Genomic DNA, 26548 nt, shown 5'->3' on the forward strand with positions numbered 1-26548 from the left:
GGGCATGGCCTGTGACTTCACTTCAGAACCATGGGGCCCTCATGCAATCAGTAACACGTGGAGGGAGCATGAATAAACGAATGAATCAATTTCTTAAAAAAGCCTGAAGGAACAGGATGGGGACCTTTATCCACTCCCCATCTCTGTTATCCTCTCTCCGAGGGCCAGGATGAGTCCAGCCCAGGAGTAAGGCACTGGCCAGCATCCTCAACCACAGCCCTCTGGTTATCCTAAAGAGAAGGACAGGGGTGAGGGAAGAGGAAAGATGCCTTCGGGCTCAAGCAGAAAGAAGCTGCCTCGCCCGTGTCCTGGTGGCTGCGTAACAGTGATCCAGGGCACCGTCCCTATAGAGAAGAGGGCCCCTCAGGCCTGCAGCCAGCAATCAACACTAACCTGGGCAGGGACTATCGGCCCCTGCCCCGCACACAAGGAGCCGGAGCTCCAGGTCACCTGCTGGCTTGAAGCACCCAGGACAGACACTGACTGGCCAGACAGGCTCCTTCATGCCCCCTAATGCCAACTGGGATGGAGGGCAGAAGGCGAAGCTGCTGCACTTGGCCAAGCAGGGTGGCACCAGCCACAGCCCTCTGGTTGTCCCAAAGAGCTAACCTTCTCCCGCCTTCTCACCACAGCCGGGTGCCCTGTCCTCTGCCCCAGGGCCTCCCAGGAGCTGCCGGCCCCAAGTCTCCCTTGGCTGCTCCTGCGTTCTGCCTGCTTACCTGAGGCCGGGAGGGCACCAGGAGCCTCAGGCAGGTCTCTACCGGCAGAGTCCTCTGGCACAACCCTCGCCATACTCTAGATCAGCACCTGTGGTTACAGAGGCCGTGAGCACTCTGGGAACCCCCAGTTGTCACCCACGATCACCCTAAGGGCCCTTGCACAACCTCCCCCACAGCACCGCACATTCTCCCCGGGCCTGCTCCACAGCTCAGTGTGCCTCTTCGCAAGGACAGCCTCATTCTCCTGAAGTCCACCTTTCCCTTCCCCAGACTTCTTTCTGAGCCCTGCTCTGTGTGGACACAGCAGCTCTGCCCTGGCGCCTGCCTCCTCCACTGCCTGACCAAGGGCCAACACGGCTTTCCACAAGCCCAGTGTCTCAGCTGGATCTCCAGCTGTGTGGCCCAGGCCAGGCACTGAACCTCCGTCCCTCTGGAAACTGCTCGCAAGGCTGGAGAGGCTGCAGCTGATGGGCTGGGGCACCCTGGCTACCCTGTGTCCTCGGAGGTGTCTGACTCCACAGTGCCTGGCTCTGCTCCCTGCAGGGCTGCCTCTCCTGTCACACACTTCCTGGGTGTTGAGGTATGAGGTGAGCAGAAGAGGAGTTGAGGAGAACCAGGAAGGGGACTCCAAGAAAGGCGCCCACCCGCTTACCCCCATGTTTCTCTGGGCCTCAATGTGAAGCTGATGTGTCTACAAGCTAAGCCTGGAGCCAGAGAGGAAAGGCCTGACCCAAACTACCCTCCTGCAGGCAGGAGGGGCTGCCCGAGCCAGCAGGAGCAAGCCTTTGGTGCATTAGGAAGGGCTGAAAAACAAACGCACCAGAATCCAAATCAGGAAAGCCCACAGCTGGGGTTGCCATGGCAACTTGCAGCAGGCTCCTGGCCTGGCACTCAGCCTCTCCGGGCTGGGGGCTGAGACGGATGGAGGCTGGGACTGCCAGGCCTGGCTGCCCGGCGCCTCTTCGGCCTCCCTTCTAGACATGGGCAGGAAAGGCTCAACCAGGTTCCTGCCGCTGGCTGCAGCCTGATCACTCTTCTCCCAGAGGCCCATACCCAGCATTCTTGGGGTTAACCAGCCCCTGCAGCACCCTTCTAGCACCCAGCGGAGCACCAGTGGGGAGCTGCTCTTGGGCTGGGTCAGTGCCAGTGGCCTTGAAGGGGTTTCTTTAGCATGGGCAGAGGGAGCGGCGAGACACACCTCCAACCTTTGCTCACAGCCGGGGTGGGGAAGGGCCAAGTGGGTGTCAGCACCGCTACAGTGCTTTATGCACAGCATCTCTCACTGCAGTGCTTTCTCTTCTGGCAGATGAAGCGTAAGCCCAGAGAAGTTAGGTGACTTCCCAAGGTCACAGCGCTGCTGCCTGGTAAACAGCCAGAGGCTGCCACCTCCAGGACTGACCATTTGGGATACCACCAGGTTCCATTCCCAGTGGCCCCTTGGGGCTTCCCAGGCACAGCCTCCAGCTGTAGGACTGAGCCAGGTGTACACAGGCATGGACACGGATGCAGCCTTCATGTTTTGTTTAATAACTAAGCTGGCCATCCCCGGATTAAACTCACAGCCCACAAGGCAAATCCTGCCGCGCCTGATGTCCTCTGAGAAGCCCACCCAAGCCAGTGCCCTGGCCTCCCTCGCAGTGCCCCAGTCCATCCAGTGTGGGGGCGGCAGCCTCATCTCAGCTCCCTCAGTAAGCCGTCAGTGGAGCCCAGCAGTTCCCGGAAATAGCCCTCGTCTTCACCTTCTTCGAGCTCCAGGACGGCCAGAGCCTGGTACTCGGCCTGCAGGCTGGCCAGCGTCCTGCCGAGTTCGGGGTCCTCACGGTAGTGGTCCCTGCAGGTGGCCATGAGAGCACCCAGCGTTTGCAGCACCTTCTCACGGGCATCGTGTTCAGGGAGTGCCAGCAGGTGGGCCGTGATCTCACACCAGCCCTGTTCCCGCAGGCCCGGCAGCAGGTGCACCTGTCGGTACTGCTGCAGCTTCTCTGGGGACATGTCCTGGGTCAGCTCGGCCTCCTCCTCCGCGAACATCTGCTGTCCGCACAGCCAGGAAGGAAGGGTGGGATGGCAAGGAAAGAAGACAGAGTGGTCAGTCACACCAGGCTGTTCTGCCCCTCGGGTGCCGAGAAGTGAGGCTAAGCCGGGCGGCCAGCCTGCTTCCCCTGCCCATCCATCCACCTCACACTGCCCATCAAAACACCTAAGCCCTGTGCCGGGTGTTGAAGAAACCAAGATGGCTACGTGGTCCCTGCTCCCAGAGTCTAGCAGGAAAATAAAAATGCCTGAATAGCTTGAGGATCTAACGGTGCAGTGTGGGCAGATGGCCAGGCTCCACTGCCTGTGCCTTGCAGACGCGGTGAATCAGCGTGAGCTGGTCTGCAGCCTCCCTGAGACCACGGCCATCATCTCCCAGGGAGACATGGGGGCTCTTTGGGATGCAGGGAGCACTTGGGGGAACACGGCCAGTACCCAAACACAGTGCTCTCAATGGCGTGAGCTTCGGGGTCAAGTATTATGACCGCAATCGTCGGCTTCACCAGCGTCGCCACTGTAGGAATCCTCACCCTGGTACCGTGTCAGAGGAGTGGCCCAAGGCGATAGAGTGTTAGGCCAGGCCACAAAGGGTCACAACCAGCCTGGGCCCACCTTGGTCTGAGAATGGCAGGTGGTCCCAGGGCCACGCTGGGCCTGTGAAGGGGGCCTTTATGCTGAGCTGAGGGAGAGTCTGGGCAGCCAGTCGCACGCAGCCTCTGACTGCAGATCTAGCAACTCAGCTCTACCTGCAGAACCTGTGGGAACCAGCACTGCAGGCTGCCAGGCAGGAACCAGCGTATTTTTAATGCCAAGGGAGGCTGTGGGGGTTTCCCAGGGGGATGAGCCGGGAGTGCCGGCAAGGACCAGGGGCTGTGGGGCACCTGGTGACACCACGGCCACAGAGGTGAGGCTAGCAGCAGCACGGGGCTGTGGTCCCTTTCCGCCCTATTTCTAACTCCTGCCAGTTCCCCGCCTGAGTCCTCTCTCTGCCTCTGTTGTGTACCCTGCCTCTTGCAGGGTATCTGTGGTCCCCTCCTCCAGGCCCTACCCAACCTCACCTGGCCCCTGATGGCTGCCAGCCCCAGGCCCTTCACAACTGGCTGGGGTTGTGGTGTCCATCATTTTTGGCATGGTACAGGGAACCTAGGTCTTTGTACTGCCCTATAACCCCAGACCATTTTTATTTTGTATTTCAAGACACACTCTCCTTAAATTGCTAAGTTGTTCAGGCTGGGCTTCAACTTGTGATCCTCCCTGCCTCAGCTTCCCAGAGTGCTGGGATTATAAGTGTGTGCCACTCCATGTGGCTGCACGTTGGCAGCTCTCACCCCTTCCTGGGGACTTTATGCCTCCGGGCCTCGGCCTTGCTGCCCCACAGCCATCTCACTCTGACCCTGCCCCACCACTTTCTCCTGGGCCTTTGGAGCCATTCGGACTCCACTGCCCCTCCCTCTTCCCTTCAGAGCCCAGGGCCACCGCATCCACAGCCCCTGCTGCGGGCCCCCTGGCTTCTGTAAGCTGGCAGAGTCGGGTAACATGGTCTGAAAGTGCTGCAAGGGCGACGGCTAGTGCGGAGCGCTTCCCCAGCACCCGGCCCAGTGCTGGGCGGAGTCAGCGCGCTTAGCTATTTACAACGACAGCATGTAGTCTCTTGATAGAGGCCACTGCGGGCCACAACACAGAAAAGGGGATGCCTGGGTCCCAGCCAATTCCAGAAGCAACAATGCAGTCTCCATGGGAATCCCCTGCTTCAGATGGTAGCTCCCAGCAGCCTTGGCCTGGGGCACACAGCACCCCTGTGTGATGCTCTGTCACCTTCAGGCACCCCGGGACCAGCCTGAATCTTGGCTCTTTTTGTCCCTTAGGAACTGTGAGAATAGAGAGGCCCTGAGTGCCCTGAGCTTGGCATGTGGGCAGCCCCCCAGCCCCGCAGCTCTCTGGCTGAAACTACCCGCTGTCTTCTCTAGAAGAGGATGGCCATGGCTGTCCCGTCCGCAGGGATGACAGGCCTTCTCTGCTTGACCAGGACCCAACTCCAGGGTTAGTGGCAGCACGGACACAGCCCTGAGACACTGGAGGGAAGAGAAACCAGTGTCTTCCAGGAAACGCCGATGTGCACGTCGTCCTCTGGGCCACACTCAGGGTATCAGTGGTGCCCGAGCCTTACTAACTGGCTCTGAGCACCACAGGGCTGCCTGCTGTCCTCAAACTAGATTTCACACCTGATCCTCTGCCTGGGCGAAGCCAGGGATGGGTCTGGTCAGGGTGAGAGCAGGGGAGGACAGGGTGGTCGGCAGCCTCCAAACTGGACAGCAGAGCCAGAGCTGCCCAGCCTGCTCAGCCAATCAGTTGCTGGCTGACCGTAGAACAAGGGCCCAGGAGAGACGGCTGTAAAAGCCCTGCCGGCATGCTCTGCAGCACATGGAGTACGAATCCAGGTCTGATTGCTTCTCTTTCATTTTTAACTTTTATTATTTTTTATTTTTTACTTTGAATAAAACCAAATGAGACAAAACAAAAGAATCAAAACAAAAGGACGAACATGGTACATGACTTTAGAACAAAATACAACGAGATCAATAATGGCTACCATAATGCCTCTTGTTATCTTCAAAAGAATTGCCCATTTCATTGGTTGCTTCTCTTAATTAAGATGCTTCTCAAGCTTTAAAGACCCAAGTCTCCTCCCAGGTAGCAAAGCCACAGGTCTCTGAGGCACTGGAGGACTGTGTGCTGAGCCCTGAGCTCACACTTCTGTGAGAGGCATCTCCAGCTGTCTAGAACCACAGGTCAGTCTGGACCGAGGCTCTGGCTCCGGCTGCGGAGACTCCGCTCACCTGCTCCATGTGTGCACATGCCCTTCCCTCCAGGAGGGCCCAACCTGGCTACTCCTGCCCTTGCCCTTGCAGATCCCTTCTTGCACACCAGCCCTGGCGCTGGCCAATGCCCCTTCCCATCTCCCCTCCCAGCACTCAGGTGTCAGCAGGGGTGTTGTGTCCATAGGACACCTTCCCTTGATGTTCCAAGGTTCCTGGGTCCACTCATCCATCTGGATAAATGGCCTGGGTGGAACAGCCAGAAGCAAACACAAACCACGTGTTTGGGGGTGGGGAGGGAAGGTAGGTCGGGGTACTCACCTTCTCAGTGACCAGGTCATAAAGCAAGGTGATCACACGCACGGCCAGTACCTCTGTGCTCTTCTGTTGCACCAGGCTCTTGAGGACCTGCAGGCCCCCCAGCTTCAGGAACTGCTGCTGGGCATAGGGGAAATGGCGTAGCAGGGAGCACAGTGCAAACAAGACCTAAAGAGTAAGACCCAGGACAAACGAGGAGTAACACAGAGTTAGCCTGGCCCCAAGACCAATGAAGTGGCCAGAGCTGTCCCAACAACCTGTCTTTCCTGGTCCCAATACTCTTGAGTCCAGTTTCACCCCAGAAGCTAGGACTGTAAGAGTCAAGAGGGACTTCAGCCACCCTTGACATCGTTATGCGACATGGTGGGTAAAACACAAGTCCAGGACAGGAAGCTGTGGGTGGGGTCCATGGCTGCCCAGCTGGAGCTGCGCCCAGGCCCCCAGGTCCCAGACCCAAATACACTACACCTGCTGCAGTTGTGACCTCCTTCCGTGCCCCTCACTGGATGGCTTTCGGGGTACTGGGGATAGCATGCACAGGAAAGGAGCTCACCAGTGTACTAAGTGCTAGGCGGGAGGAGAGAGCAGACATTTACCTTTTTCTTAGCAGTGAGGGGCTGATCTGTGGCCAGAATGACCAGTAGCTTCTGCAGGGCTCCTCCTTCAATGGCCTCCACCTGGACCTTCGGGTTGCTGGGGGAGGAGGCGCAAGAAAGCATGACTGAGCACAAGGAACAATTCCCACCTAGGACAAGCTCAGACTCAGCTGGGGAGACAAAGCTAATGGGTATGGACAATCTACAGCACAGACGACAGAGCCGAGGCCCTACGCTGGCCTCCCATGCCCAGCAGCCAGCAGGCACTGCAGGTTATTCCACCGCTGAGGCAGCCTTTGAAGGTGCTACTGCTGCGTCTCTGGTGCAGAAAGACTTCCTTGCTGCTTGCAAGCCAGTGCTAGATGGCCCTTCCACGATGCCAGGGACATCACATTCAGGGGGTTGGGAGCGTCACTAACTGTTCTTTTAGGTATGGGGCTCCTTGAGAGCAGACGTAGGGTCCCTTTTCTTTGTTTGGTCAGCATCAGAAAATTGCAGAATACACGTGTGGGCAAAAGGCAGGTGGGAAGTGTAAGGCCCAGGGAGCTCCTGCTCTCCAAGGCAGGGCCTCTCACAGGACCAAGCGCAACCTGCCCTCTGGCCCTACATGACCAGCTGCCATGATTTTCCTGTGCCTGGATTCTCATGGCTCAGCACAGAGCCTGCCACATCACAGGGCCCTGCACAACAGGGGGTGAATGTATAAACACACGTTCAAGCAAGAGCGTGCCAGCAATCGAGCAGCCACACTCAAACACTCAAAACCCAGTGCTGTCTCAGGACCTCCTTGGCCACACCAGGCTGCAGGAACAGTGATGCCATTAAAACAAACATTCCAGGCCCAGCTTTCCTGGTGAAAAGGGATGCTGCCCTCCATTAGATTAGGCAGGGTGCCAGGCTGCCAACATGGCTGGGATCCCCAGAAAGTTACCTTTTTGTTCATCTCTTGCTTTCTAAGGTCACATAATGATCAAGTAAAGAGTGCATGCCTTAGCCTGGCGTGGTGGTGCATGGCTAGAATCCTAGCACTTAGGCAAAAGGATCGCCACAAATTTGAGACCAGCCTGAATTCACTACACAGTGAATTCAAGTCCAGCCTGAACTACACAGCAAGATCCTGTCTCAAAAGACAACAATGAAAAAAGAGCACATGCTAACAGACACCTGTATGTCAGGCCCTCAGGGAAGGCCAAGGCTCCACAACTCAGCATCCTTCTTATGGAGCCCCAGAGAGGACTGAGAACAGATGCACAAAAGCCTGAGGCCAGGAGCATGTGGAAGGCCAGGACAGGGTCAGACAGTGACTATTACACCCACCCAGACAGCCCCCCAAAAGGACTAAAGTTCACCAATGTGAGTGTAAATCTCCAGCTGCTTTATTTTTACAGGGTCACCAACTCCACTCCACAGCACCCACTCCTCATGACCCCATACCTCTTAACCAGGAAGGGCGGGGGGCCTGAGGGATCCTAGATGCCATGGCTCCCGGCCCTGACCTCAGCAAAAAGGGGAGGCAGGCAGCCGGAGCAAAGGCTTGACATGAAGCAGGTGCTCCTAAAAGCAGCCAAATAGAGTGGGGAGGTGCCTGAGCCACTCCCAGAAGACACCATGCCCCTTCTGTTCCTACCAGGAATCAGCCTCAAGGCTCAGAAGATTGGCCTGCAGAACCAAATTTTCCTGTTATAAACAGAAGGATCATCTTCTCCTGCACCCTCAGATGCTCTCAGCAGAAAGACGAGGTTGGGGAGCTCCACTCATGTGCCTGGGAGCAGCCTGGGGGCAGGCTGGAGCCCTGAGAAGGGAGCTCAACAGCTCCTCTCGGTAGGCAGGAGACCTGGCCCTGGAGCCAGAGAGCAGGGCCTCCCTCTTGCTGCCTGCCCGCCCACCCCTGAGAAAGGCAGCTGCTCCATCAACACATGAGCTAATTAGCACCGTCTCTGCCATCATGTGCTTGAGGATCGCTCACCCGCAACAGGCAAGTCTAGGAAAGACTACGACCATGCTGCAAAATTCACAGGAACATCAGATGCTGCCTCCTAGAGGAGGAGGGATGCAAGGCCTGACAGCTCATCAGCCTAGGGAGCACCTCTTTGGAGCCTCTCCCCATGTCCCTTGGTCCTACAGAGCAATAAAAACAAGGCCCCTTCAAGAATGCACACAAAGCCCTTCACTGAACCATCATGATGAGCGCAGCGAATCGCCCAGCACCGGGCAGCGAGTGTTCGTCCACTTTATATGCTGTCACCAGCACAGAGAGGAGGTCTCCTCTTAAATGTGTGGCTGGCAAGACTCAAGAGCTGTTTGCAGCCATGCCAATAGCAGCCCACCTCCCTTAGGCTGAGGCCCACCCTCTCCTGGGAGGGAAGCCATCCAGAGTAGGAGAGAATGGATTTCAAACACAGGGGATGCAAACCACAGAACAAGAGCTAGCTCCCCTCATCAACTGCTGAAGTCACTTTCACTGTAATAAACCCGTATCTACCTGCAGCAGAGCCCTGAAGACCCTGGCTGGGTGCAGGACTGTGTGCTGAGCACACACCTTGTTGGTCTGGGCCTGCGCCCGGCCTGGCCTTTTCACCAAAGCAACTTAAACAACATGCTGCACTGACTCTGGCCCCTACCCCAGCACTCTCACAGGGTAGAACACCCTTCCAGAGTAGCCTTTAGCGCTGCTGTCAAGAGGAACAAGCAGAGCGAGGGTGAGAAAGCCCCAGTTCGAGTCTCTTGATGGCTGTCAGTCCATCCAGATGGGGCAGCAGGAGCCCCCAAAGCAGACAGCAACCTGCTCCCACCACACACCCTCTCTCCCAAGGCCACCTAGCCTGATTCTCATGGTCCTGCTGTACACATTATGGGAGATGCCCAAAACAGCTGAGTGAGGTCTCAGGATGCACAAGGGCCAGACCCTGGGGGGCCCTCGGTGGAAATCCTGCAACAGTGGCCGATGACCTTGTACAAGTCCCTTGACTTGATTTCCCCATCTGGGAGGCAGATCTAAGAGTAGTGTTAAGGATGTATTAGATTACAAATGTCAAAATGCTAGCCAATGTAGTGTGGTCAAATTTTAATTACAGAGGCCACATGAAGAGGCCCATCCATACCCCTGGGAACACAGCTTCACTCCACTTGGAGATCTCAAGCATGTCCACATCATCCACAATGCTCTCCAGCCCACAGGCTCTCGCCTCCCTGGAGAGGGCTCACTCCTGCTGGTTGTAAGGTGGGTATCCCAACAATTGGGGATTTCAGTGAGCTGAAAAGCCTGCAGCCTGGTGTGCTTCTCAGTGACACCAGTGGTGCTGGTATACTCAAAGTCAACAGAAGGATATTAAGGACGTAGCTCATCTCTGAGCGATAAATGAGAATAAACCTTGTTCAGGGCTAAGCCGGCTGGACTGAATAAATACCATTAGCGTTTGGATTACTAGGATGTTCACAATCAGCAGGCAAGTCAGCCGTCTGTGTACAGAGGGACAGCAGCAGCTGCTACTCTGTAAATCTTGAGGGGGCTGATTGCAGAAATGGAAATGACTGCATTTGCAGATGCCGGACAGTTTGGGTCAGGGTGACAGCATTATGGGCTAACTGCCAAGGGTCAGAGTCATGTTCTAGCAAACTAGAGCTGCGCAAGTATGTAGCCAAGAGTGAGGGTAGAGGAGCGGGCCTCAGGAGAGCAGCCAGTTGGACCAGGGGCCCAGGGACTGCCCTTCTCCATGCCTGGTACTCTGGGCTGGCTGTAGAATCTTTGGGTCTCCACATAATATGAACAACAAGGTCCGCTGTTCAAAGAGTATTAGGAATTTCAAGGATGGCAAGTGTATTGTACTGTTAGGGTTTATATCCACATGTGCCCCCAAAGCCTCATGCACTCAAAGAGTCGAGGCTTTGGGGAAGTGACTGGATCAGTGCAGCATGATACTCATTGGTGGGTTAGTCTACACAGGGGTGAACTGGCTAAGGTGGCGTGGGGAGGTGAAGCCTAGTCAAAGGTATTGGTCACTAGAGGCATGGCCTGGAAGGCTCTATCTCTTCTCTTCCTCCTCCCTTGATCTCTCTTTCTGCTTCCTGCCCAGCCATTCCCTTCTGCCAGGCCTCTGGGCCTTAAAACCAGCCAGCTATGGACTAAACCCTCTACAAATTGAGAGCCAGATTAACTTGTGGGTATTGAGTACTTTGTCCCAGCAATGAGATAATGACTGAGACAAAAATTAAACAAGTCTGGCCTTTTTGAGTGCAGGATCCTGGGTCACTGCTTACAACACAAGGCCACCAGGCTGTGTGCACAGCATTTTGTGTGTGTGTGTGCTGGGGATCAAACCCAGGACACGCAGGGCAAGGAACTCTACTACTGAGCCGCATCCCTGGCCCTTGCACAGCATTTGGGATACACAGAAACGCTGCTCAGGGGTGAACTGCATGTGTAAAGGAAACTGGAAAAGGCCGAGCTCAGGGACAGGAAATAAGGCTGAGGCTGACAGGTGAGGTAAATGTGAAGCACAGTTTTCACGGGCCGCACAGAGGGATGAGCTGTCTATGAGGCCTCCCTACACTTCTAGGGGGACAAGTACTCTTTCCTCTCATTCTCTTAACAGAGGAAAAACCATCACAGTTCAGAGATGCCCAGAGGGGACACCATGCACTTCTCTGGGGGATCAGGTTAACTCTGCACAATCCTGATGGGTGGAATGTGTGGGTCTCTTCTTGTCTGAAACAATTCTTTCTCAGACAGTCCCACCTTGTCTGTATCTAACACGTGGCCTGCTCATCTATGACACACAGATCTGTAGCATACACAATCCTGCAGCATGTATAATACAAGTGCTTTGTAGGGAGGCACTTTGAGAACAGGGGTGTAAGAGGGATCCACACTGGTCTGGCATCCAGGGATGAATGGGTGAAGTGATAGACAATTACCAACTTGAATAAAATGGAGTAAGTCCACCCCAAAATAAATAGGGCATCGACCTCTCCTACATGAAAGTCTCAGATGAAATAAAACATCTGGCTTACTACATGAGCTTCACACTACACCTGAGCGTGGTAGAAAGCACGCTGGGCACCTCTGAAGTTTCATGTGGACCTGGGGAAAGGCAGAGCCTTCTGTTGGCCGCTTTAAGGGCAGCTCCTCCTCAGCAGCCATTCATTAAGTGAACGTGGGGTGCTCGCAAGGCTAGCGATGACAGCGCTGTAAGAGAGCGGCCGGACTCTTTCAGGCAGCCCTCGCCACCAACTACAGGGAGAGGGACGGCAGACAATCTCCCCACTGGACATCTGGACCACCTCACAATCACCTGGGACATTTATTTTTCTTAAATCATTTCAGACCAGAAACTTTTTAAAAAATTACAGAAAATTATACAAAAACAAACAAAACAACCCAGAAAATTTGTAAGAATAGTTTGTGGTGAGGGGGGTACCTTCCATTAAGATTCATCAGTTGTTAATACTTACCCTATTTTCTTTTCCATTTTTTTTCTCTTTCTATATACTCCCCACACCCCCAGTGCCTGAGACTGAACTCTCATACATGCTCTGCCACAGAGCTGCAGCCCAAACTCCTCTCTCTCTACTCAAAAGTGTAGCTTCTATCATTATTTGTTGGCATTCTACATGAAATGCCAGATCTTCCTTCCTCCCCATTCATTTTCTTTCTTTCTTTCTTTTTTTTTTTTTTTTTTTGGTCTTTTTCTTTTTTATATCGGTACCAGGATCGAACTCACGACTGCCTGCTTGCAAGGCAGGCGCTTATGCCACTGAGCTAAATCCCCAGCCCCCATTCATTTAACAGTACAGATTCATGGATTCTTATTTCAGCTAAGGCAGTTGTGGTGAATCTATAGCATGCGTGCTATAGTGGGCTGTTATATCATGTTTCTTTTCAGAGATATAGGAATAGGTTACAGATTTGATGATTTTTTTACCTCTAAATATACCAATGTGTATTTCCTACGAATAAAAACACTAGCTGGCATATCCGCCTCTGCTACCTAGAGATGCCAGTGCAGTCAGAACCACCAGATCCGTCCTCACCCTCAGGAGCCTGCCACCAGAAGGCTCCTTTCTGCAGGTGGCCAGGCCAGGTAACCCCTGTGCATCCACAGGCCACCAGTGGAGGACCTTGGTTCTTTTGGGCAGCCATCACCCAATAGCAGAATCAGACAAATATACCTGTGTGTCTGCCACCATCACATGAGTACCAGTGTAGACACACATGCACCCCTGCTCATCAAGGAAGCCCCAGTGTAGCCACACAGGTCTGGAGAAGACTGCTTCATGCCCTGCTGCCTCCCTGTAAATCTGGGATTAGAAGAACCCTCTACCCCTATACCATGGAGGGGTAACTAATGTGGGAAGTGCCTGGGGCCCCACAAACAGCTTCTTGGGAGGAGCCCAAAAGAATTTCAAGACCAAGGAGCAAAGGTCAATCTCAGACCTTTAGCCCACACAGAACAAGTCTGGGGAGATACAGTCAGGAAGAAAATGGAAGTCACACCTGAAATCTCTGAGAGGATGGCAGCTGAAGTAAGGAAACAACATGAGATTGTAAAAGAAGTCAAATCAGAAATAATGTCTCAGGTAAAAGAAGAAATCACAAACATACTGAAAGAATTGTTCAGCAGGTCTAAAGAAGACATAGACAGGGCTGGGGATTTAGCTCAGCGGCCTGCCTTGCAAGCGCACAGTCATGAGTTCAATCCCTAGTACCGATAAAAAAAAAAAAAAAAAAAGACATAGACAAAAAAGAGGAGCATAGGAAAATGATGGAAACTTTGAATGAATATAGAAAGGAATTACAATGCATGAAACAGATTCAAAGAGAAATTAAAAAGTCAAGTTGAAAGGCAAAACCACTTGAAAGAAACTGAAGACAGACTTTCAAACCTCGAAGATAGGGTTGCAGCTAGTGATAGTGGAAGGAAAGATTTCTTAAAAACAACATGGAAATGAGCCGGGCATGGTGGCTCATGCCTGTAATCCCAGCACTCAGGAGGCTGAGGCAGGAAGATCCTTGCGAGTTAGAGACCAGCCTGGGCTACAAAGTGAGCTCAAGGCCAGCCTGAATTGCATAGTGAGACCCTGTCTCAAAAAGACAAAAAAAAAAAAAAAAAAAAGCCCCCCAAAATGGCTGTATAAAACAAAATGGAATCTGGAAATAACAACTTAATAGCTGCAAGGTGACGCAAAGGAGCATAATTTAAAAGTCATAGGTGATGGTGAAGAAGCAGGGGCCAACACAAATGAAATTAAAAGGCTATTTAGTAATAGAAGAAAACTTCCCAAACATGGGGAATGGGTCTGGCATGCAGATAAATGAGGCATATAGGACTCCAACTAGCCACAACCAAAATAAATCTATACCCAGACAAAAAATAATCAAGATCCCAGAAATTCAGCACATGAATAAAATACTAAAAGCTGTTAGAGAAAAGAAACAGATCACCTATAAAGGAAAACCAATCAGAATCACAGCAGACTTGTCAACACAAACCATCAAGTCAAGAAGAGTTTGGAGTAAAGTGCTTCAAACTCTGAAAGAAAACAACTTCCAACTCAGACTGATCTACCCTGAAGAATTATGTTTCAAAATTGATGGAAAAATAACATACCTCCATGATAAAGAACAACTGAAGGAATTCATGACTACCAAACCAAGCCTACAGAGAGTGCTAAAGGACATTCTAGAGAGAGATAAAGATGACCACGGTTCCAGGAACAGCAGCAGAGGAGGACCCCAAGCAGGACAGGCACCTGAATGAAGGGGGAAAGTGGAGGGCCAACAGCAAGATAGCAGGACAGAGACAAACCAATGTATGCTGGTTACAACCATTAATGTAGATGGCCGCAGGTCAGCAATGAAAAGAAACAGGGACGGTGGATCAAGAAACAAAATTCACCCATATACTGTATACAAGAAACACATTTAACTGGAAAGGAAATTTGTAGACTGAAAAATCAAAGGCGAGAGAAACAATTGTTCTAAATGACAGGAGACCAGAATAAAAAGCAAGAGTAACTTGCCTGTCTTAGTTACTTTTTACTCTTGCTGAGACAAAATACCTGATGAGCAAAGTTGGAAAGGAAAGATTATTTCTCACAGTTTTTGAAGGTTTCAGTCCATACTCAGCTGGCTCCAAGGCAGGCGGGCATGGCAGGGCCGCAGTTCCTGGCAGCTGCAAACAGCAAGGCAGAAACCCGCAAGAGAGCAAGACACACCTTCTTCCTGCCATTACATTGTAAGCTGGCTCCACTCCTGTGTGGGTGGAGCACTGACACCACCAATCCAAGCACTAGACAATGAACCAATCACAAATGCATAATGCAAATGTGTGAGGCCTGGGGGCCACAGACATAAACCATGACATTGCCCATCAACCACAGAATGGATAAGAAAGATATGGTATTTTCATGCAGTGGAAAGCTACCCAGCTATAAAGCAGAATAATTTCAAGGCTCCTGTTGGGTGCAACAGGAGATCATGTTCACGGGTGATACAGTGAACTCATATGCGTGAACCCCAGCATAAGAAACAGAAGGAGTTAATGGGATCCAAAAGCAAAATAGTTACTGTAAGAGTGATAGGGAAGAAAATACCTGGGAGGGAAAGATGGAAACTATTGTTAATTTCTTATTGTCATCTTGAACTCTTGCATTGTTCTCACAATTTTGTTAGGTTTGGCTTTGATCTATCTTGTTTTATTAGATTTTACTCTGATGATAGAGGCAGTTATTCTGAATATAATGGGATATATTATGGTAATTTTGGTTTCCTATTACTTTGAAGTCTTATAATGCTTTCATTCATTTGTTTAATTGGTTTAATTTATTCTGCATGAACAGCTATTTTCAAGAAAATGAGAGATTATGGTAGTCATTGCTGATTTCTTATCATCTTGCTTTGAAGTCCTATCATGCTTTTGTTCTTCTGTTTCGATTGGTTCTATCCTGTTGTGGTTTATTTGATTTAATTATTTGTGATGATATGAACAACTTCTTTGAGGAAAATGAGATATTATAGTAGCCCTTGTTCATTTCCTGTTATCTGGTTTTGAAGTCCTGTAATGCTTTCATTCTTTTGAATGGTTTTATACTATTTTGTTATGTTTGATATTATTGTGTGTGAAGGTATGGTCAACTATTTTGAAGAAAACAAGAAACATGGGAGCCACTGCTGATACCCTGTTGTCTTGTGTGAAGTGCTATGTTGCTTGCATTGTTCTGTTCTGATCTGTTTTGTTCTGTTTTGGTTTATTTTAATTTTCTTTAAAGTAAAAAAAAAAAAAAAAAAAAAAAAAAAAACAAACTTAAAAAAAGAATAAAAACACTACAATTACCAGATCAGGAAACTAATGTCACAATGATTTTTAGACATTCAGATTCTGCCAAATGTTCTGGTACTCTTATTAGAAAAATAACTGTGGCCCCACGGCCAGTCCAGACCCTCATGCCGCAGCTAGTAGTATGTCTTTCTTTTTAGTCTCCTTGAATCTAGAACGCTTCCTTCATTCTTTGTCTCATATGACATGGACATCTTTGAAGAGTGGAGGCCATCTGTAGAAGCTCCCTCAGTCTGGATCTGTCTGCTGCGTCTCTGTGACTATGTGGGGGGTATGCACTGTGGCAGAATAGCACAGAAACAATATTGTGTCTGTCTTGGTACATCACGACGGGAAGCATGGGATGCAGTCAGCCTCCCAACTGGTCATGCTCACTTCCATCACTCGGTTATGTGGCTACCTGCCAGGTTGCTCCACTGCAAAGATACTATTTATCCCTGTGAAATGAATAAATATTTTGTAGAGAGGCACTCTGAGATAGGAAGACAGCCTGTTCCTCATCAGACTTTCACCCACTAGTTTTGGCATTTGTTGACAATTCTTGCTTAATTATCACTATGCTATTTGTCAAATAATGATATTCAAACTCTACCATTGCTTCTATCCTTATTTGTTGGTTCTCTACTTAAAATACCAGATCTTCCTTCTGCCCCATTCACTGATCTGTAACAGTGCGGAGTGGCAGGTTCTTCTCACCCAGGGCACCGAGGGCATGTGTGCTGCAGTGGGCTGTTGGCACTGAAAGCTCTGAAAGGTTGGCCTTCACTGATCTAGGTGATATAATCCACCGTTGCCATTTTTGGATTCTCAAACTATCCTTAACTTAATCCACTAGTGCCTTTCACACTGGCTTCTATGCTTTTCTGACATGATTTCCTCATTCTTTGAGAGTACTTCCTCATGCTCTGGCACAAGACATGAGTTACTACACTTGGCCTGTGCCGGCCACGGAGTCAGCCATTTCTCCAAGGTACACTCATTTGTTTTCTGTTTTGCAGTACTGAAGATTAAATCCACGGACTAGCACATGTGAGGCAAGCGCTCTACCAGTGCGCCACACCTCCCAGGCATTTTATTCTGAGACAGAGACTTGCTAAGTTACACAGCCTGGTCTTGAATTTACAATCCTCCTGACTAAATCTCCCACGTAGCCCGGATGACCCGCAGGTATCACTGCTCTAAGCTTGAGGAGCACTTCTTGAAAGTCTGACCCTGTATATACTTAATCACAATCTCAGAAGATAAGCTCCAAAACCTGCCCCACATGGCTATGTTCTGAGAAGCACTATTTGGAACAACTATACTCAGTGCTTAAGCTCTGATCTAGTACAGCATCTCTGAAAATGGCCTCCCAGTACCTGACTACGTAGAGCAGGAGAGACCACAAGACAGCTTTGTGCTAGTTTTACACTCTTCCAAATATTAGAAAATCATCCAATATTGATCTGAAATCTGTCTTCATGAAGCTTAAACCAACCACTTTTGAGTCTGCCCTATCAAAGAGCAGGGTTGCCACCACAGGTCAGGCTTCTGAAGCTGAGGAAAGCTTCCTTCTCTCAACCTGGCATCATGGGATCCTGGACTTGATCTCAGTGTGCAACCCCTACCTTCTGAACAAAGCTCTGTGAGACTAAGCTTCACATCCTAAGGGACTCCTCAGCTATGGCACCCACCCTACCTGCAGGGCCTACTTTAGCAATGAGTCCAGCAGCCCCTGTCCCAGGGCAACCCACTCCCTAATGCCTGAGGCCACCTCTGGTATCTGGCAGGCACATCACAGAATCAATTTTGGCCCTGTGTAGGTCAAATCCTGTGCTCCTCTAATGAGCCTGGGGTTAACCACCATGGCCCCAGATCTAAACGTAAGGTTTCATACCTATAAGTACCTCAGAATAAATGTTGTCAGCGAGCAAAAATGAAGTTACAGAAACTGTGGGTGGTATGACACCATATACTTACTTTGCATTTTTGTTTGTTTTTTTGGTACTAGGGATTGAACTCACAACCTCGGGCTTGCCAGGCAGGCACTTATGCCATTGAGCTAAATCCCTGGCCCATATACTTACTTCTATGTGGTAGTATTTTCTTTAAAAAACAATGAATATGGATTAATAAATTATTTGTTGTAAAATAATTTAAAATATTATAAAATAATTAAATATTAGATATTAAAAATTTGATAATTTTAGAGCCAGGCGTGGTGGCTCACGCCTGTCATCCCAGCACTTAGGAGGCTGAGGCAAGAGAATCGTTGCAAGTTCGAGACCAGCCTGGGCTACAAAGTGAGCTCAAGGCCAGCCTGAACTGCATAGCGAGACCCTGTCTCAAAAAAGCAAAAAAAAAAAAAAAATTGATAATTTTTTTGAGACAGGATCTCCCTATGTAGTTTAGACTGGCCTTGAACTCACTATGATGCCCAGGCTGGTCTCAAACTCATGTTGATCCTCCTGTCTCAGTCTCCCTTGTACTAGGATTACAGGTGTGCATAACCACACACGACTTAATAACAAATTTTAAAACATCACTTCACTACCCAAGCCCTTCACCCTAGCCTGTCATTCTGTCACATCTCCTATACATTGCTTAAACTTTCCCATCGTCTCACTTATCAATGCCATATCTTTGCGTAAGAACCAAAATACAGGGTGGACAGGACAGAGTCTGACATGCATCCCGGGTACCTCGCTGCTGTGAAGACTCTATTGATACCAAGCCAGTTGTAAATAAGCACTCAGGAGTCTGCCTGTTCCCTGCGCTGCAGCCCAACATGTCTTCACCATCCTTTCTCTGCCTGTTCTATTAGCTTCCCATGAGAGTCTGTTGAACGTTTTCCTGAAATGCAGACTTCTCTGTGCCTCTATCACCGGCCTAATCTCCCAGGCTGGCAGATCTTCCTGGAAACGGAAATCAGAAGACAGGGGAAGCATGAGGGAGTCTCCTGGGGATGGATAATGTTTCTTGACCTGGGTGGTGGTTAAGTGGGTGTGTTCCTGTTTAGTAACTTATTAGGTGGTATGTGTTAAGGCAGACGCAGTCTTCTGTACAAGGAAGAGAGGGAGGGAGGGAAGGAGAAGGAAAAAATGGATTTAAGCATTAAACTAGTCTGCAAGACCTGTTTTTACAAAGCCCACATTAGGGGATTTAGCTCAGTGGTATAATCGCTGCCTGGCAAGTGCGAGGTCCTGAGTTTGATCCCCGGTACAAAAAAAAAAAAACACATTAATCACTTTTTCTCTTTAGAAATATCCATAAATCACATCTAAAACAGCTTGCTCTGTTATTTCAAAAACAAGAGTAGCCATCCTGTCTTCTTATCCTCTTTCAACCCCCATCATGCCATAAAGATTCACATTCACACACACAGGTCTCAAGGGGATGCTCCTGAGTGTTTACTTGGCGCCTGCCTTTCTGACTCTACTTTGGAGAAGCATCGTTGCTTCCTCCTTCTCACACTCCCGGTCTCCAGTTCCTCTTAAACATGTGTGTTTCGCTCTTTCCACGGGGCCGCCCTCCGTGACCTGCTGCACCGCATCACCTCCCGGGAGCAGGCGGCCCAGCACTTCCCATGCCGTTCCTCTTGGGATTTTGGCTGCTGAGTCCTTCCGCTATTCTTAGTGTCTCCTAGGGGTCCCCATCTGGGTTCCTGACTGTGCTCAGAGGTCTGGACCTTTCCTCCCTACTTATTCTTAGTTACAGGACTGGCTTCTCTCTTAAGCAACATCTCAGCTCTAACTGCTCCACACATAGCCTGTGGGGCTCTTCAGGTGTTGCCTTTTGTGCTCCTGCAGGAATCATTCGCGATTCTATTAAGCACATCTCATTTTTCACACTATGAGTCATCCTTCCTCTCAAAGCTCTTGCTAGACAATATATGCACTTTTCCAGGACCTTCTAAAATCTGCTTCCCCCAAAACTCAAAGCCAGAGACCTCTGCGTTCTCCTTGGCTTCTTCCAAAGTGGTCACTTTCTGCTAAGCTTCCCCAAACTAATCTTTCTCACTGCTCAGAATATGTCTTCAGGAGGTGGGAGGCTCTTTTTCTTATTTCATTCTTAATCTTCTTAGAGATAAAACTATTTTGAAAGTGACAAATGAGCTAAAAATTCATGTAAGAACTTATTAGAACCTTGTTTTGTTTTGTTTTGTGGTACTGGGTATTAAACTCAGGGCCTTATGCATGCTAGGCAAATGTTCTAACACTGAACTGCATCCTCACCCTTATTTTATTTTGTGAGACAGGATTTGGCTGAGTCGTCCAGGCAGGCCTAGAATTTGCAATCCTGTTGCAGTCTCCCAAGTAGCTGGGATTACAGGTACACGCCACCACACCAAGCTGAAACCCTGTATTTTGCAGAAACAGAGTACCAATGCTCATAGTGCTACACCATTTTGCTTCTGCACCAATTTTATAATCTCAGTGCTGAAAGCCTCTTTTGTGGGGAGGATAGAAACTGACAATGATCCCAGACAAGGATTGGTTGGTTGGTGGGTCTTGAGCTAAAAACCAATAATCGAAAAGCTGAGTATGATGGTGCATGCCTGTAATTCCAGCACTTGAGAGGCTGAGGCAGGAGGATCACTGAGTTTGAGACCACCTTGGCTACAAAGTAAGCTCAAGGCCAGCCTGAACTGCTCAGTGAGACCCTGTCTCAAAAAAGACAAGAACAAACAACAACAACAACAACAAAACAAACAAACCAAGAATCTGGACTTTTTTTCTCTTGTTTTCATCAAAAAAGTCCAAATTCAGTAAGCAAATTAGTGAATTGGTGCTACTCTGGAGTCAGACACACACCGTTCAGGCCTAATTTCAGGGGTTTCAAGCTGGGTGACTGAAATAAATTATTAAATGTCTGCATCTCACTTTATGCATATTTTATTTTACTTTCTTTTAGTACTGGGACCCAAGGTTTTCACACTGAGCTACACCCTCAGCCCTTTTTTAAATTTTGAAGCAAGATTTAACTCAGTCACTAAGTTGCCCAGGCTGGGCTTGAACTTGCTGTTTTCCTGCCTCGGCCTCCTAGAATGCTGAGATTACAGACATGCTTAGCTCAGTTTATGCATTTATAAAATGAGGATTAAAAATAACATTTATTTCATGAGATTGTTGTAGGGAATTAAAGAGATAATAAAGGTATATAAAATTCCTGAGTATGGGATAATAGTTGTCCTAGGATATTACACTACTTAAAAAAATTATTATTTTTACTGTTAGGCTAAGAGACAGAATGCTTGTGCTTTGAAGTGGGAGGGGTTACCTGTGGTAAGGGACAAAGGAGCTCCTGTGGTGGGCCCCTAAATGTTCATCTTCCGTTCCTCTGGCTGGATAGACAAAGGCAACACAGAAGGAATTCATGGGGGAGAAATGTAATTAACAAGCTAAGGGAAAGACTGAGAGGAAGGATCAAAGAAGCTAATTAGACTCAGCGGCATAAGTGCCTGCCTTGGAAGCAGGCAGTCGTGAGTTCGATGCCCGGTACCGATAAAAAGGAAAAAAAAAAAAAAAAAAAAAAAAAGAAGCTAATTAGAGCGGACTAAAGGGAGACCACAGAGTAGGGAACATGGAAGAGAGAGGGCTAAAGAGAATTATCTGTGGCCTATAATAATTCGAAGAATGTCTCTGCATAATCGTCTCAAGCAGTCTGAGGGAGGGAAGGTAGGAGTAACAAGGTTAAACAAAAGAAAATTTAGGCTAAAGCGTATGGGAAACTTTTCACACACTGAGATTTCCTACCTTAGAGAGCACAGAGAGGGGGATTTTAGGTCATCTCCACCAGCTGTGGATAAATCTGTCCCCACAGTGCTGCTGGTGAGGTGAGAGCCGAGCAGGCGTGTACTACACCTAGAGGGGCTCTAGGGAAGCCAGCTGGCCCATTCTGGCTCCAAGCTCCAGGCAGCACAGCGTTGCAGACCCCCTGTGGCTCAGCATGGAGATTCCTTACTCACCCAGACCCAGCTCTCTCTGCACAGCTCTGAGATGTGCTCTGGGAAACCAAACACGCCCCTACTCCCCCCACCCAGTGTGCGCTAATAAACTTGATAAATGTGATATATCTCACTGTGTGAAAAAACATCTCAATCAGAGTGAATGGAATCAAGCAGGGCCTATTTTGCTTTTGCTACACAACTGTAGAAATGTTTATGAATGAGCCATCTCTTAATAGCAAAAGAAAAAGCAATGATCGTGGGATGGTCTATAGCTGAAAATGACAACACTGAAATGCTTCATTTACAGGATTTGGAAGTGGTATAGACTACAAATTTTTCTTCTGTGCAACATACATAACAAATCCCCAAAATATCCTTTGTTTGCTGAGGTTTTTACTCACATAGTTAAGGTTTCTGACAGTTTAAATATGGTGAACAATATGGTGAACTATCCAAATATTTTGCATCATTGGTATTTGGGAAAATCTTGATGAACAGTTAGCTCTAGTTTAAGAGGCAGGTGCAGCACCCAGGCTCCTGGGTTTCCATGGCACTGAGCAATGTGGCCTCGTTGGCTGGCTCGTGGCTACAGCCACTTCTCTCAAGTTGTAATAAAAGAGGAAACTGTGGCATGGATGTATACTCCCCTGCCTGGCTCAGACATCACTAGGTTTCCCTCCAATTTAAGGAGGATATAAAGCTGAGATTGCTTGCTCACTTATAATGCCAGTACTCTAGGACACTGATGCAGGAGGATTTCAAATTTGAGCTTAGCTTGAGCAACACTGAGACTCTTTCAAAATTTAAAAGAAAAAAAAAAAAATGGGTGGGGGTGTAGCTCAGTGCAAATGCCCTGGGGTTCAAACCCCCCCCCCAGTTACAGCCTCTCCCACCCAAAAAATAATATAGAGACCCCTTTACCAAAAAAGAAGGCTATAGAGCTCCCCCCCCATCCACATACAGAAGGTGTTAAACACAGAACTTCAAGCATGCTAAGCAAGTGCTCTACCATTCAGCTGTATTCTGAGCCCAAGAGCTTCCTTCAAAGTAGGAACAAAACTAGGAGGCCTGACCTTTGGCTGAGGCTCTTTGGCTAGACACTACAATATGGGTCAGAGGAAATTAAAGACTTTCCATTAAAAAAGTTTTTTAAATGGAGGAAAGTTTCCTCCTTATAGCTTTTGGAGACAGAACGATGGATGGTTTCGTTTATGAACATTTATTTCTGAGTCTCTATGTCTAATCAGCTGATGGACAAAGAGTGATCCAGCCCAACATACACAGGGTCCTCAGTTGAACATTTTGGGGCCAGAGCAAAGAATGAACACAGATTCCTGCTTCTATCAGACAAAATGAACAGTCATAGAGACAGGCAGAGAGAGGAGTCACTGTGTGAGAGGCTCACCCGGACAGTGGAAGGCTTGGTCAGGGAAGCTGCACAGAAGAATGACCTTGGCAAGATCCAAAGACATTCAGACAGGAAATAAAGGTTAAAATTTTGTATGTATTACTCAAGTTACATAAAAATCCTGGGTTTTTTCCAAAGAAAATGTTAAGAGTCACCTTTCACAGATTCTTTTAACTCTGTTCTGATAAATAATTAAAAGGCCATCTGCTGAAATCATTTTAAAGTCAAAGAAAAAGTTACACTCATAAAATAATTAATGTCAAAATGTAAATGGTTTGTTTAAGATTCAGCAATTGTTGCTGAATCAAACACAAAATCTCTATGGCTTGAATAGCAAGAGAAACAAAAAGCTTGACGATCTAGTGCTGTTATAGACAGACTGGCTGGATTTTAGATTGCAACTTAAAGGGAAAAAAAAACATTAAACTAATTCGAGTGTGAACTGACATATGCACAGCAGTTTCAGCTTCTACAAGTGGAGTAAGAACACAGCCTGAACGTGACTTGTGCATGGCATGGCCATGTGTGTCTGGGAAGGGCTCCTGGCATGGGTCCGTCTCTAGGGTAAGCGGCTGGGCCTGAGGTCAAGCAGCACCCAGGCAAGAAGGCCTTGGGAAGGTGACAATACCACCAAGAGTTGAGCGCAGCACTGCAGACATGCAGAAAATAATTAGCTAGCTTATTAGTAAGGCATCTCCTTAGTGGGATGGCCTGACATAGAACTGAGTGATCAGCATATTGATAAAATGAGAGAGAGGGAACTAGGACAAAGGATGAGCATCCTCAGACAACATGGGATGCAGCCCACACTTACTAAAGGGCATTGCAGCCATCCTTACTAAGGTCATGAACTTTGAAGGCCTTAAAGTACGTTGAACTTTCTCAGGCAGCATAGAATGCAGTCCACCCCTACCAAAGTGCGGTACAGCTGCTTGCTTTGAGTTCTAAAGAACTTAAAATGCAAAACAATCAATTATTTCTCCAAAACCTCAGTTTCCTTTAAATCTTATGTGTTAAACTGGGTTAGGGAGCCTGAGGTCTAACTGGTCATTTTAAATCCACAGAGCCACCTGCGGTAGGTGGTCATTAAACCGTTGAACAGTTCCTGTGCTCTCCTTATCTATAAGTCACTCTGAATGGAGAGGCCATTGGCCACTCACTCAGGACCCTTCCGGGAACCCAGGAGCTATTCTTATTTCCAGCAAAACCCTCCTAACCTCCCCCTTTACTTCAGGACTTCCTGTCTTGATGTTGTGAGATCACACACTTGCACATGTGACATCTAACAGGATTTTTCCATATCAGACAGGGCCAACCCCAGTGAGTTCCTTGCTTCCTAAAGGCTGGAGGAGGGCTGGCTCCTCCCTAGGGAGGGGGAAGCAGCAGCTCCAGCTCTCCCTCCTCTTCTGGGCCTTGCTTGTCAGACACTTGCACAAGTCACAGTGGGACTCCTGCCCTGCAGAAGCTAACTGTAGGCAGAGTGCTCACCACTGCCCTCAGGTCTGGTCCTTTGTGGTAGGTTTGCGGGGTGCTAGGAAACTGTAGTCTAAATTCTCTTGCTCACTGGGCTATAAAAGCAGTTAAAATTTTAACATCTGGGGTTTCTTTGAGTCTTAAAGATAATTCTGACTTTCAGGGTACCCTATTAACATGCCACTGTTCCTGGGCTGGGAGGGCCAGTCATGTGTAAGTAGGGTGACCGCATAATTTACTGTCCAAACAGGACAATAAAGACAGCATGATTAATTACCACACAGGGACAAAAGGCATAAACAGAACATATGGTCACTCTCTGTACAGAGCTTGCCTTAGGTTCTATGGAAGACACAAAAGTGAATGAGCCATTTTCCAGGTCCTGGAACCTGGGCCTTGAGCTATGGGGCAAAGGATCCTGCAAATAGGTCAATGATAGGCACTCACAAAGGGGGAATTTGGCCCCCCAAAGGGAAACTTCACAGCAGCTTAGCGGAGTAAAAGCTATGGCCATCAGCTCCAGAGCCACTTAAAGCTGATTCTGAATTCTGGGCTTACTTTCTTTTTTTTTTTTTTTTTGGTGCCGGGGATCGAACTCATGACCTCATGCTTGCCAGGCAGGTGCTTAAGCCATTGAGCTAAGCCTCATTTTGTTTTTTTTTTTAAAACAAGGTCTCAGTATGTAATGCAGGCTGGCCTCGAACTGATGACACATTTCCTGTCCCAGGCTTGTGGCTGGGATCATAGGTGTACATCACCACGCCTGGCTTAGACTCTGTATGTCTATATGAACATGGAACAGGAAACTAATCCATCTTTGCCAAGCCTCCCCCTACTCATCCTTACTTGTGACTGAACGCAGGGCCTTCACTTGGAGCTATTTTGGCTCTGGTGGTGGTGTTTTGAGACAGGTCTTGCCAAATCACTAAACTGCCTAGACCAGGCTCCAATTTGCAGTCTTCCTTCCTGAGGCTCTCAGAGTGCTGGGATTATGTATGTACCACCACACCCACCTTCCCAAACTTTCTTTTCTGTAAAATAAGGATTAATGGTATCATTGTGAGATTTAAATGGTATACCAAAGAAAATACTCCTGGCATGTAATTTTCAATGTGATTATTATTATTATTATTATTATTATTATTATTATTAGTGTATCAGGACTGGTGGCCTACTTAAAAACCCCAGCTGCTTTTGCCACTGCCCCAAGTTAGGGGGTGGAAAAAAGGCAGAAAGAGAAAAATGCCAGAAGGGGAAACTTAACCTCTTTCAAATAACCCTCCAGGCGCTGGTCTAGGGTCAAGCAGAAGGGCCTTAATAGCAGCAGCTCGTGAAGAGTGGACCAGATGACCTTCCTGGTACCTGCCCTCCTGATCTTACATTTCACACACCGACCCACCTATCTACTTCTGTGTCATCTTCAGCTCCCGGAGGCAGATGCAATCCACAGGGCTCCCTCTGCATCATTCCCTCAGACAGAAGTGATTTTCCAATGAGTGATTTTGTCCTGACGGCCCCCATAAGGTTGTGTGGTAGCAGTGGCACATCCTCTAGTGTCAGCCCATCGGTAATGTGGGTGATGGCCTCTGGACTGCCTTTGCTTAATGGCTTTCAAGTACAACTCAAATGTTATCTGTGTAATACTACGACAGCTCAGTGAAACAATACTACCACCCCATGTTATGGGTTTGCTATGGCTTGTGTCTATATGACCACCACCTCCAAACTCTCCTCCAGTCATAGGTGAGGCCTTTTCAGAGATGGCTGGATCTGCTGTGTGTGACGCTGGAATTGATTCACACTACAATACAACAACCTAGGGTTAAGGGTGTGAGTACTACCGGCCCTAAGTAATCTGGGCGAGATGTAAAGGTTAGAAAGAGCTGTGGCCATCCCTTGTTGCTTTGCTACCTTCTGCCCACC

The 26548-nt window shown here is 48.7% G+C and overlaps 1 protein-coding gene across 8 annotated transcripts in view; it reads right to left on the minus strand.

Moving 5' to 3' along the window:
* Nucleotides 1-2225: 2225 nt before the first annotated feature.
* Sil1 (SIL1 nucleotide exchange factor) overlaps nt 2226-26548 on the minus strand; it is a 314976-nt gene continuing 290653 nt past the window's right edge. For 6 of the 8 annotated variants that reach the window (XM_013141127.3, XM_013141124.3, XM_013141125.3 and 3 more), the window contains 3 exons: nt 6481-6577; nt 5888-6052; nt 2226-2750 (listed from right to left, as the gene is read on the minus strand). In XM_013141127.3, coding sequence (XP_012996581.1) covers nt 2391-2750; nt 5888-6052; nt 6481-6577 — 622 coding nt within the window. In that variant the 3' untranslated portion in view covers nt 2226-2390. The remainder of the gene's footprint in view (nt 2751-5887; nt 6053-6480; nt 6578-26548) is intronic. The other 2 variants (XM_003477414.5, XM_013141126.3) reach the window with 1 other exon arrangement.

This window comes from Cavia porcellus, unplaced genomic scaffold (genome assembly GCF_034190915.1).
Source record: "Cavia porcellus strain 051 isolate PalLab524CR breed Dunkin Hartley unplaced genomic scaffold, mCavPor4.1 scaffold_21, whole genome shotgun sequence".
NCBI lineage: Eukaryota > Metazoa > Chordata > Mammalia > Rodentia > Caviidae > Cavia > Cavia porcellus.